Genomic DNA, 12,809 nt, shown 5'->3' on the forward strand with positions numbered 1-12,809 from the left:
GGTCATCCCGCTCTTTACTTGATACAGGATCCCTCAGAAACAAACAAATAAACCCTCTTGTTAAGAAACACTTTGTGAAACCCTGTTCAATGACAGGTAGCATCCTCTTGAGAATTTGGTAATTCGTGCGACAACCAAAGGAAACCGACTTATCTGTACTGCAAAATGAGATAATGGTGCATATTAAAATGGGTTAAACAAGCCACAGAATGCATCTGCATCCCTCTGTTTGGATCAGCTGCACAGTAGAGATGCTGACATGGTTTGCAGTAAATGCAAAAACATCCCCATGGCCCAATGACCCTGAAACAATTTCCTCTGAATGGATTGCTTTGCAAACCGGTTTCATGATCCCGTATCATCATCCCGTCTATACTTCAAGGGCCCCTTTAATCAGCAAAACCAGCAACCTAGAGTTTATAAAACACTGCCTGTGTTGTGCCATTTAGTCTGGATCTGGTTGTTCTGTAAGGTTGGACAGAGCCTTAACTGTTTGTAGTCGAAGTAGAGCATTTTGAGTAGTTTGTGGAGAAACATTACTTAAAGGAACAGTGTGTGTAACATTGGGTTTTTGTTAGCTTAGAATGAGCCGTTTATATCTATCAGGGTTTCTGTATATTTTCCCTTACTTATTACACTTGAATACTCTATACTACTACGGTCTGTTATTTCATTATAGCAGACCGTTGCGATGTGCAGTATAACAGAGCATTGCTATGGGCGCAGTTCTGATGTCGGACTCTGATGGACCATTTTTGTGTCAAATTATTGATTTCTTAAGTAAGTAGCCGGGTGATAAGCGGGATCATGTACAGCTAGCGTGTCATTGTTGTGAAAGACTGTTGAAAACATAGCGGTGCAACATGACGGACTCCGGTCATTGTTGTGAAATAAACCCCTTCAGGGCTTCGCATTGGGGTCCACCAGCATCACCCTGTCGGGGTGCGGCATCGCCCTGTCGGGGTTTATTTCACAACAATGACGCTTGCTCGCTGTATATTATCCCTTACCTAGTGAGTGGGTCCCTCTCCACGGAGTCCGCCATGTTTCTACAGTAGCCCAGAACGGACAAACCAAACTCTGTTAACTTTTCCTGCTCGGGCGGAGTCGATAACGTTACTCGCTCCCGTCGCCTCTCTCTCTTACTTCACCACTCACTTCCCACGTACACACACACACACACACTACGCACTGGCTCTGCTCCAACTGGCTCCAGATAGGGCCATTTGCATTTTTTAGCGCTCTCCAACACAGTTGGCACATGGGAGAGGCTTCAGTTGGTTACAATCTCCTCACCTCACTGCTAGATAGCGCCAGATCCTACACACTGGACCTTTAATACATTATCCCTGCAGCATAAACTACAGCGTTCAGCTGACCAGCATATTGACACTTTGCTTTAACAGCATGCAGGAAAAAAATGCTTGTAACATCTCATGGTCTGAGTTTTGCTGTCCTGTATGACCTGTATGTTTGCAGCCATAACACCACCAAAATCACCATAATAATCATATTAACCATGGTGTCATCCTTGATACCAGCTTTATCATCATCATAATCATAGTCATCATCATCATCATTATTATTATTATTGGTGGCAATGATGATCATTGTCACCATCATCACCACCAACTCCCCAAAACTCACCGCTATGCGCGTGTTGATCTTCTGCTCGCCCTCTGCGCCCTTCTGCTCTCCGTTGGCCCTGCTGTACTCTGGAGGTTGCTGGTTCGATCCCCGGCTGCCCTTTGCCTTTCGGTTCCCAGGCCCTTGGTGGACTATGTTGAGCAGGTGAAGCGTGCTCTCGTGCTCCCGGTCCGAGGTCTCGGCCTGCCCCCTCTGGTAGCGGTTCTCGCAGGTGGAGTGGTGCCTCCTGCACAGCTCGATGCGGGCGCGCAGACGCTCAACTATGGCATTGTGCAGCTGTGGCACCGCGGAGCCTCTGGAGGTGTTGACCACCGGCCCGGTACCGACCCCCCCGCCGGGCAGAGCCCCTAAACCCACACCCAACATGGGTCCGAATGCCCCTGCAGCAGACTGAGCAGGGGTCGCCTCTCCCATGCCCGCAGGTCCCAGACTAGTTGGTAGAGACTGAGGTCCACTGAGCTGCTAATGGACCACAGTGTTTAGGCATGGAAGGAAACTAGACTTTGGGACTCAGCTAGGATCCCATGTGGAAAGAAAAACAGACCACTGCACGCACCAAGTCACTTCAGAGAATTAGGATGCAGCCTTATGAGATTTGTTGAAAGATAAGTTGCACAATTATCTCCTCAAACTGATAGGAATGTTAAAGTGATGTGAAAGATTGAAAGTCACTAGCCTCTAAAGTAAGATAACTCACACTAGGTTCCACAGAGGCGTTCAAAAGTCCCAGCGTTGCAGATCTGTATTAGTGCTCGCTTCCTCTGGGGTGTTACTATGTCAGCTTCTAATTAAAAACTGAAATGATTTACCAACAGTTGAGGATCCACAGCTGGGATGAATCCACTCTTGCTTAACGACTCGACCTCTGCTCACAGATCTAAATGAGATTCAATGTGAATCCCTCGGATGATTCTAAACCATAGCACGCACAACTTCAGTTCCACCGACGGCTAGATCCCTGGCACGATGTCATATCTCACTTTATCTCAGAATGTGCCACACTTAGTCCGGTACAGAGTAACACTGGACACTAGAAATACAAAGTGAGCGATCGGTCGGTAAAACAGGAGAATGTACCGACACACAAAAGCCACTAAACTTCAAGACTCACGGCATTTTTGTTTCGCTTTGAGTCCTTTCTCTGTGTCTCTCTCTTCTCTTTCCATCCGGAGAAAAAGGATCTGGTTGCAAATTAGAAGAGAAAAAGCAGGCAGGCGAGACGCGGGGATCCGCTGCGTAAACCGGTTGAGATCAGTCTCCAGTAGTCCATTGACAAGCGTTTGTCCGTGTGGTGCACCGAGGCTACAGCGGAACTACAATACACAGAGCCTCATTGTATGAACATTCCTCCTCTGACATGAGACACTCTCATGGAGGTGGAGGGGTCCAAACGCGCACTCTAGTGGAGGGAAGAGTGAACTAGTCCTGTAGGACCTGCATGGGCCTGCATTAGCCTACTTAGGTTTGATAAACATGACACTACTTATTTATTGTAGGAAGTATGATTTGCAATTTCATTTTTTTCTGATTATGATCGTCAGGAGCCTGTCTTGTCCCAGTCTGTGTTTCAGTCTTGTGCTGTTTATTCTGTAATATTATGTTAGGTTATTCTGTGTTTGTGTTTATTATTGTTTATTCTGTAATATTATGTTAGATTATTCTGTGTTTGTGTTTATTATTGTTTATTCTGTAATATTATGTTAGATTATTTTGTGTGTGTGTGTTTAGTATTGTTTATTCTGTTATATTATGTTAGATTATTCTGTGTTTGTGTTTAGTCTTGTTTATTCTGTAATATTATGTTAGATTATTCTGTGTCTGTGTGGGTTTTTGTCTTGTCCCGTTTATTCTTGCACTGTCACATTAAGTGTGTTTGTGGACCCCAGGAAGAATTAGCTGCTGCACTGCTGTAGCTACAGTATCTTAATAAACTAAACTAAACTAAAGTTGCATGATAAGTAGCTGATGAAGCAGTGGCAGCACTAGTAAGATATTTATGGTTTAAAATATCTTACTGTGGTTGTGTTTGAGGCTACAGTAGAGGGCTCTTCAAAGGTTTCTAGAAATATTACAATAATTAGACCTAATTAGAATAAAACACGCAACACAAAATCAAGTCCTACAAAACTTTGGCCATAGGTTATCAATACAATAGTTCATCAGATAGACTCTTATTAATCCCAAAAGGGAATAAAGTTGACAGCAAACTATGAAAGCGAACTATTTGTAGTAAAGTACTGTCAAATTCGAACACTAAGTTAACCTCTTTCTGGCAGTCTGTGAACTAGTCTGACTAGTCAGCATGCAAGTCAAGTTCCACATGAAAACCGAGCAACACATGTGAAGCATTGGCTACTCACATATCAACTGAAGCAACTAACGTCCTAGAAAAGACGAGTTGTATCCCAAATCTCGAGCTCTGTGGATGTGAACACACTAAACGAGTCAAATGTACCAATGTACCACTTCGAACAGCTGATTGGTTCTCCACATGCTCGTAAACAAACAGGCTCCTTCATTCTCCGGAAGCTGGGGGGGCTCTGTGCCTGAAATCTGTGTTAACATCAAACCTTCTGAACACTTATTGTCTACTACAGCAGCTGACTGCTGACTTCATGTGTTCATCAACACCTGAAAGGTGGACACATTTAGGCCTATAGCACCTCTCGAATTAAAATATGGATAAAGTGAATTCAGTTGGTCCATTATTGTCTCGCATTATAACATACATTCACTCATAGTTGGCTGCATTTTACCCACCACACTGATCAAAATATTCCCATTCTGACATTTGAAAATATAAGTTTGGTCTCCAAAATTCCAAAACACAGTTTGGGAATAATAAATTAATTATTTTGGCAAATTATTTCATACATAAATCTCGTTTCTGAAAAAATATTCCTATATTTGCTACATCTAAACAAGATAATACTAAATAAAAAATATGTAAAATGTGAATTTCAAAAAGCCCTATATCTTCATGAATATCTATGTACATTAATTCCTAATTGACCATCTGTGTTGTCTTTTCTGTGGTGGTTGTTTTTTTTTTTCCTTCTTTCTTTCTTTCTTTCTTTCATTAGAGGCTATTTATTTTTGTCTTGTTATTCTCTATTTGCTTGCTGTTGTTACCGCTCACTCGGTTGTTATATTATTGTAAACTGTATTTTCTTGAATTTGAAATGTGCCTTTTTGATAGTGCAATTAAAAAAAACAACTTACCTATTTCACTGTAGATGGAGACTTATACAGCACACGAAGGGTTACAGGCAATCCCACTGACATTCACAGAGACAGGATGCATGTTTTTGTAAAGCAGAAGGAAACTGAAGCACCCAGAGAAAAAAACACACATACACAGACAGAGCCAAAGAGGAAAGCAAACCTGTGGAACATGGACTTACCTTGCTGCCCTTAAAAAAAGTAAAAAGTCTAATAATATAATAATAATATTAATGGAGTAGTTTAAGCATCCTGCCCCAGGCTGCTTTGACAGGGGAAGAAAGATTATCTATTGTGGTCACCAACCTGTTGACTCTGCAATTACGGAAAAATCTCTGACCTCACTCAGACCATCCTGCTGACCTGGAAGTGGGACTCAGACCCAGAATCATTAGACTGGTCCTCGTGGTTACTGAGGCAACATGGTACTAACTACAGCTCAGGTTTTAATTTAATCATATTACAATGATCCTAAACACATGGGGATGACATAGAAGTCGACAGCCTGCAGCAATACTTAAGAACACTTTAAATTCACTTACAGCTATACTACAGAACACTGCTGGTAAAAAAAAAAAAAGAGTAACAGTTTTAAAATTGTAGCAAGGAACGATAGTTCAAGATATTACTAACTTCAAAAATATAAGATCTCTGGAATGTAGTAATACTGTTGCACATAAATGTATAATTCTGAAGAATTTTAACATACCCAGTGGGTCTTATGCTGCATTGTCATACAAAATAGTCGAACAAAGATCTAACTAGAAAACAGGGTAAAATCCAGAGAAACTCCTATCATGAAACACTTGCAAAGATTTTCAAACCCGCTACTTCACAAAAACACAGATTCCTTAAGGACCCATACAAATCAATTTTGGAAGGATGAGAAAAAATCCATAAATATATATGCTGTATATATATTGCTGCCCATAGCGAAGCAGACCAATACATAGTGGGTCAATAGTGACCTTTAAGCAGACATTGCCAGTATCAGTATCACAGACATTCATAAAGAAAGGAGTAGAAATATGCTTTTCATTGCACATTTTATTTTTTTGCTGCCCCTCTTAGTCATCTGTCATTGGGGTCTCGGTTGACGAAGACATTTTTAGCCGATTAGTCATTTTTATTTTGTTCATGGGGGAATGAAATATTAGTCACTGGTCATTACTGGAAAATTAAAGTCATATCATGAAGCACAATAGTACACAGATCCTGGGGGAACACATTCTTATTTCTTGCAATATTTATTTAGAAATAATAACACATTAAATGTATCATTTTCCAATTTAAATCAAAATGCTTTCCTGCTGTGTGCTAAAAATTAATTTTTTTTTTTTTTTGTAGGATTTTTTTTCAATATACAGGCATAAATACTGACTGAGACCGCTGGTATGTGTATCAGCTTCCAAAAACTCCTATCTATCCAGTACTTTATCAATACCAATGGATGCAGCTGCTGTCCGACACAACAGGGGGCAGCAGACGCTCAACTTCTGTGCATTACAGCACCGATTGAGAATGTGTGGGTGAGAGATGAGTAAAGGCATCGTGGCCGCCAGAAAAACAGTGTTTTGGTATATATTTAAAGAGGAACCTTAACGCCAAACTTTCACTTCTTGATTTATTCTATGTCCACAGTTTAAGTCTACCATAATACAGGAATAACAACGTCTTGTATTCTTGCGTATCCCAAATGAACTGTACCACATTACCATCACACTGGCATCGTCTGTCATATTGCTTCACAAAATCAAGACAGTTTGCATACATCAATGTTAGTAGAGAGAAGGTTTCCTTGTTTGGTTGTTGTTGGGTTTTTTTTTCTTCTTTTTTTTTTTACAATTATTAACTGCAAAATGCACAATAAATTAATAAATTAACACACAAGCAATCTGCAAATGCTTTACAGTAGTAGCAATAACAGTGGTTAAAAAAAAAGATCTCTACTAGTACAGTACGTCAACCCAGTGACAGTCTGACAGTAGATCTGAGCAGTGTTTTCAATCTCGCCCAGTCAGGCTGTCATTAAACATACTACAACTCACAATCTACCACAACACATACACGGCTCTTCTGCTTACGACGGGCATCTCTAGATAATAAATTACACATCCATTTCACTTCAGAGACTGACAGGGAGACAGGCTTTTCTTCAGTCTTTTCTTTCCTCTCTTGCTCTCGCGCTTTGTGAATCACAGTTCACCCGGGAAGGGCTTTGCCAGTGCAACTCAAACTGCCAGCCTCCCCATTTCATGTATAGATCATACAAATTCAACTTGGGAATTAAAAAAAAAAATTAAAATAAAATACACGCTGTAACAAACTTAGCTTAATTTAGCCTGACCCCATCCTTTTTGAATATCACTTGCTTACATGTATCAGTAAAAAATAATGATAAAAAGAATACAAAACGCAGTAAAAATGGTAGAAAAAACATTAAGACGTAAATCTTAATGAAATAATCAATAATACCACCTAGCACTGCATGGCCACGCTATTCATAGAAAGATCAAATCACCCTTCAGTGGTTCCAGCCCACAATGAAATACTGGACTTAAGTTGAACTAGAAACTGATCATTCAGTTGTCCTAAATACAATATGGCTCTCACTTGAATAATATTGTGAATCATTAAAATTCTCCAAGGCAAAATTTACACTCAAAACTGAAATGAAAAATATAAGGCAAACTAAAACAAATAAAAGAGTTTAGGAAATTAAGAAAACATTCTTCCCTAAACTGTTTTTAAGTGACTATGATCACTGGCAAATCTTCATTGTGGCAGGCTGCCTTTGCAAGAAACAGCACAATGTTACATTACTGCAGTGCACCTTTTTGTCTCAGACAAGTGCATCAAACAGTCAACAAGATGTGCTGCAAATATGTCATTCTATTAATAATTTACATACAGGAAACAATTACTCTTCAGAGACATAGCTGTAGTGTGTGGCGTATCAAAGACCCGAAGACATACATCAGTGAATGGTTGGATTCTGGAAAACATAAATATGCGATTCTCCTTCTACTTAGCTTGTATTTATGGTCTCTGGAGAGAGATAGAGAGGGGGTATCTGAACTCCTTAGAAAGTACACCTCCTGCTTCATTTTTACTGCCTCCATCTCAATAATTCTCTTGGTCAGTGCACATTTACAATGAAATGTATTAGAATATTACCTGAAGTGAAATGACCACCAAAGTCAAACCGTACAAAGACACAAGCTGCTTCTTCTTCTTCTTCTTCTCATCCGTCTTGCTCCCTTCATTCTGTACATTTGGACGTTACTGACTTTGTACCTGCATTGAAATAATTGGCCTGCCATCCTGCCTGACAGCTTTTTAAATATGGTTCGGGCTCATACTTAATTGAAACCGAGGCAACAGCCATGTGCAGTCATCATTAAGGCTTCTGACACGGGCCTTTACGTATTTGTAAAGCTGTATTCCCCCCCACCCCCCTCCCTTCCTCTTCTTTACCAGACATGCACTGCTAAGCTGAAATGATTGCCCGCAGTGAAAATAATCTCTTCACTGCTTCTGCAAGACTCAGCACAAATGATAGATTGAAGTGAAAAGAGAGAGTCTGCCTGCATGCCAAAATTGGAGTGCATCTTGGCATTCCTGAGACCAGTAAGCATACTCTTACAGTATATTAATATGGTTATCGATCAGTTAGCCTCTGCTACTCTTTTAAATGGCAGCAATTGGGTAAATTACCTGCTAGATGTTTGACAGAGGGGGGTGGGTGGGGACAGCTTTGATGAAACACTTAATTTATAAAGGATGGGTTGATGAGTAGGGATGATATTTTCATACACATGAGTCCGTAGACCGTTATAACAGTCTGCATGAAGAGCTTTGGCAGGGCGCTTCACCTGTATGGCCTGATATCCTGCATGTTAGCAGTGCATTGCAGTAAAAATCATCACAGAGAACAGGCATTGGATAGGTTATGGCTTTTTGTCCAAGTATTTCAGTCTTAAACAAGCCCAACCAGTATTCATAGTAATGATAGAAACATGATACTAGAGATGCTTGACTTAAGGTTGGAATTTTGTTGTGTTTTCTGTCATTGTTTTGTACGGGTCAGTGTCAGGACTTGACCCCCTTGGCAGGTTCAGTAGACTGCCGCACATCGGTCCACTCCTGCATGGTGCTTTGCAGTGCCTGGGTCTTCTCCTTGTCGACTTGCACGTAGTCCACCTTCTCATCAGAGGTCACAGAGGATGTAGAGGGCTGCGGAGTCATAAATAAGGCATGAGTGAGATTCTGGCCTGAGGGCGGACTACACTGTGGTAGAAATAAGAGCGCATGCTGCTACAAATTAAGCCTACAAAATGTTTACTTTTCTGTGCGGGCTGGGTGACCCAGGCTGGAAGTCCAGCGCTAGGTAGTCCACGTTGCCACACTTCCTAGGGGCCGGGCTGCTGGTGCCGCTCACGGCCGGGGAGGTAGACGCCGGGTTCTGCTAATGGGGGACAAGAGGGAGGATTAACTCACACGGGATGTAGGGAGATTGAGGAAGCATAGCACGCAAACAAGTGGATCATTAAAACAAAGAACACAATGTGCTCCCCTGATCTCCCCTCCAGCTATTGGGACTTACCATAGCCACATAATTCTCCTCACTGTCTGCGGAGTCTGTGCTGGTGATGCTTTGTGTCGAGATGGGTCGACAGTGCTGGGAGGACATGGAGTTCATAGCGGGCCTGAAGCAAAGCAGACAGGACTGTGAGTGCTTCTACCTTCTGACCTCGGGCAGAAACGTAATACAGCACCAATCTGTACCATCAAACTGTGTGCGTGCGTGCGTGCGTGCGTGTGTGTGTGTGTGTGCGTGTGTGTGTGTGTGTGTGTGTGTGTGTGTGTGGTCTTGGGTAACCTAGCTTGAATGACTGATATGAGACTCACATGGGCCGTGTCCAGGACATGGTGACTGGGCTCTTAAATGGCAGCTCATCAATGATCCCACTGTTCTTCAAATCAAGAGGTGTTGGCTTCGCTGTGGTAAACAAGAGCAGACACTGTCAACAAAAATCATTGTTTTTGTGAGAAACAAACCGATTTTAGAGCTGATTTGAAAAGCCAAAAATGGCAGATAAAGAACAAGAAAACCCAGGCTTTTAGATCAGTGACGACTTTGCTGTCAAAAACTCACATTTCCTGTTAGGTTTGAGGTTGCGGTTGATGGGTGGCGGTGTGACATCACTGAGGCGGCTGGGCCGGTGACACAGGGAGGCACTGCTCCCCTTACGGGCAGGTAACGTTGCGGAGAATCCTGGGAAATCAAAGTGATGTGGCCCAGGGCTCATAGGGATGTAGATATTTTTAGGACTGTCAGCCTGGGCAGCGCTGAGTGGCGAGGAGCCAGGATTCATGGGCACATAGTTGTCATCTGAGTTGCCGCTGTCTGAGCGAGTCAGAGGCGCTCTGGTTCGCTGGTGTCAAAAAAAGACAGAGGGCACACGACTCTCTTAAACTCTCCAGGCTCAATATGGCAGGAAAACTGCAACACTCAATTGGAGTAAATACAGCGCAAATGCATTTTCTATCGGTGCAGTTTATGATTTTACACTAACAGCATCTGTCTGAGGAGGGAGTGCAGTTACGGCGAAGGAGTGACTCACCAGGTAAGAGCTGAACCCATCATTGACAGACTCCACAGACTGGCCTGAGTTGTTGAAATGGATGGGACGGTGATGGCTGTTAGTTTCAAAGGAGGAGCCTGTGGAGAGAGGCGAGGAGAGAAATCAATATTTACCACTGCCATAAACTCTAAAAGGAAAAAAAAAGTGCTCCTCAAGTGAAATAGTGCAATGCAAAAATAGGCCGATGTAGACAAAAACGCCTGACATTTCAAGGAGAAAACTCATGTTTCTAATGAAACAAACAGAACACAGGTGACATTTTCATTAGATGCTTCACTGAGTTATAATTAGTCTTTGCAGCACAGGTGTGTGAACAGCCTGTATTCTCACTAACAAGGGTCGCAGGTCAATTCTTGTCTCTGGCTGTGCGAGGCCTGAGCACGGGCTTGGCGAAGCACAGAACACGGCATAATAAGAGGCCGCGCATTGTGTCTGCGAGTGTTTTTTTTTTTCATTGCTTATCAGCCTGGAACGAGGCATTCTGGAGCAGGCTGTATGGCTTGAATTTCATTAGCGTCTCAACAGAACAGTGTCTGCTAGACTGGCCCGTTTGTTTGTGCTCAGCTGCTGTCGTTAAATCAGTGAAATGAGAGACAGAGGAAGAGGGAAAGAGTGAGAGACAGAGAGACAGAGAGGGGGAGGAAGAGGAAGCGCAAAGTCACTGCAATACCACAAGAGAACGGACTGATCAAGTCAGACTTGCGTTTGAAAAACAGGAAACAGGTTAAATGTGCAATTTCAAAAGATCTGTATGAGTCAACTCAGATTGTGTTCGAAGAAACGAGCAGCATTCAGGAGAAACGTATTAGGGAAGCAGTTAAAGCACTCAGTGTACCTCTGTGCAGCCTGATGTTCTCGACAGCAGGGAGAGTATTCCTGCGTGGGATAACCGACACTGCCGGCGTCACCTCTCCGTTCTGGCTCCCTGCTGACTGGGGGCTCCCCCACTGCCCCTCTGACCCCTGGCTAGGTTTAGGGGGCCTGGGAGGAGGAGCACAGGACGACTCAGAGCTGGAGGGCGTCAAGTTATTATGATTCTTATCAAACGTCCGGGGGATCTGGTAGAAGGAGCCAGGCGTCGTAGGAAGGTCGTAATTGTCGGTTGGACGCTCGTTGTTGTGCATGGTGGCGAGGGTGTTGCAGGGCGTTTTGAAGGTGTACACCTCTTCGTTCTCCAGATCGGGATCACCTAGACCGCTGTGAGAAGCCGACTCAGAGCTGTAACCTCGCGGGAGCACGTAGCAGGCTTCCTGCGAAGAGTCATCAGTCCCCGGCAACTGGTGTTTCCCTGGCTTGGGCAGGCTGTAGAAGCCGTGCAACTGAGCGCCCATGCCATTCAGACAGTGGGAAAAGCCATGGGAGAGTTTCTGCACCGCAGAGTCGCTCCCTACAAACAGATTGCTTCGTGTGGCCTGGGAGAAGCTGGCACTCCTGCAACATGGACAAAGACATACACACACATTACACACATTAAGTCTTTATTGTCCCCACTTCCCACAGTGCCTAAATGCTCCCTCGAAAACAGACATCTGTCTCATACTCCAATGCCAGCCTATCTCAAACAATGGCAACAACCATCTCTTTTACAGTAGCATTTAATGCAATTCTAATGTAATCACCCACAGAGCCACTAGATGGCACTGTAGCACTTCAGGTCTCAGCACTGTTTAAAACAACACACCTCTGCCACCAGTGCCTGAGCACATTTTTGCAACTATGGCACACATATCAAATTTTAGTATTGTTAATATTTCCTTGGAAAGCTGATTTGTTGACATGTTTTCTGCATGTTGACAGGGAGAGGGCGTCCATATTAAGAGGGAGAATGCTATGACTTTCCCACAGTTCCTCAGCCTTAGTTAGACCCCCTAGGGACATGCCTCATTTATTCCGGCTCCTTTGTAGGGCTTGACCTTGAGTGCCAACTAGAGCAACCCTACAGCTTAGACATTTCTAGCCAGTTAGCTGAGCAATGGTCCGACTTAGTTGGCCAATGCAAAGATAAAGATATCCCCAATGAGTCGTTTCTTTATGTCTGTACTAATCTCTCTCGAGATCTCATACATATGTGTTAGCCACACTGCAGTTTCCTAATGGTTCCGTTCAATCTTGATTATAAATGTAACAATTTTAAATGAATAATGCATCAAAGGAATACAATTAATATTGACATAACATTTTGCTCTCTCTGACTCCATTCCTTTCTCATGTCAGATGGCACGCTGCTGTGTTTCATCAATTTTTCTTCTGTCTCCTCAGGATTTCAATCATCAATCAATAATTTCACCCTGC

The 12,809-nt window shown here is 42.9% G+C and overlaps 2 protein-coding genes across 3 annotated transcripts in view; both read right to left on the reverse strand.

Moving 5' to 3' along the window:
* The window catches only part of zmp:0000001236 (mastermind-like protein 2), a 46,215-nt gene extending 43,178 nt beyond the window's left edge, over window positions 1-3,037 (reverse strand). Inside the window, exon 1 of the mRNA XM_037774372.1 lies at window positions 1,648-3,037. Within this exon, the coding sequence (XP_037630300.1) occupies window positions 1,648-2,061 (414 nt within the window). The 5' untranslated portion in view covers window positions 2,062-3,037. The remainder of the gene's footprint in view (window positions 1-1,647) is intronic.
* Window positions 3,038-6,479: 3,442 nt separating this feature from the next.
* Window positions 6,480-12,809, reverse strand: part of gab2 (GRB2-associated binding protein 2) — a 45,093-nt gene continuing 38,763 nt past the window's right edge. For both annotated transcript variants that reach the window (XM_037774373.1, XM_037774374.1), the window contains exons 4-10: window positions 11,353-11,948; window positions 10,497-10,594; window positions 10,028-10,307; window positions 9,781-9,871; window positions 9,476-9,578; window positions 9,215-9,337; window positions 6,480-9,105 (exon numbers count right to left, since the gene is read on the reverse strand). In XM_037774373.1, the coding sequence (XP_037630301.1) occupies window positions 8,962-9,105; window positions 9,215-9,337; window positions 9,476-9,578; window positions 9,781-9,871; window positions 10,028-10,307; window positions 10,497-10,594; window positions 11,353-11,948 (1,435 nt within the window). In that variant the 3' untranslated portion in view covers window positions 6,480-8,961. The remainder of the gene's footprint in view (window positions 9,106-9,214; window positions 9,338-9,475; window positions 9,579-9,780; window positions 9,872-10,027; window positions 10,308-10,496; window positions 10,595-11,352; window positions 11,949-12,809) is intronic.

The sequence above is a fragment of the Sebastes umbrosus genome, chromosome 7 (assembly GCF_015220745.1).
Source record: "Sebastes umbrosus isolate fSebUmb1 chromosome 7, fSebUmb1.pri, whole genome shotgun sequence".
NCBI lineage: Eukaryota > Metazoa > Chordata > Actinopteri > Perciformes > Sebastidae > Sebastes > Sebastes umbrosus.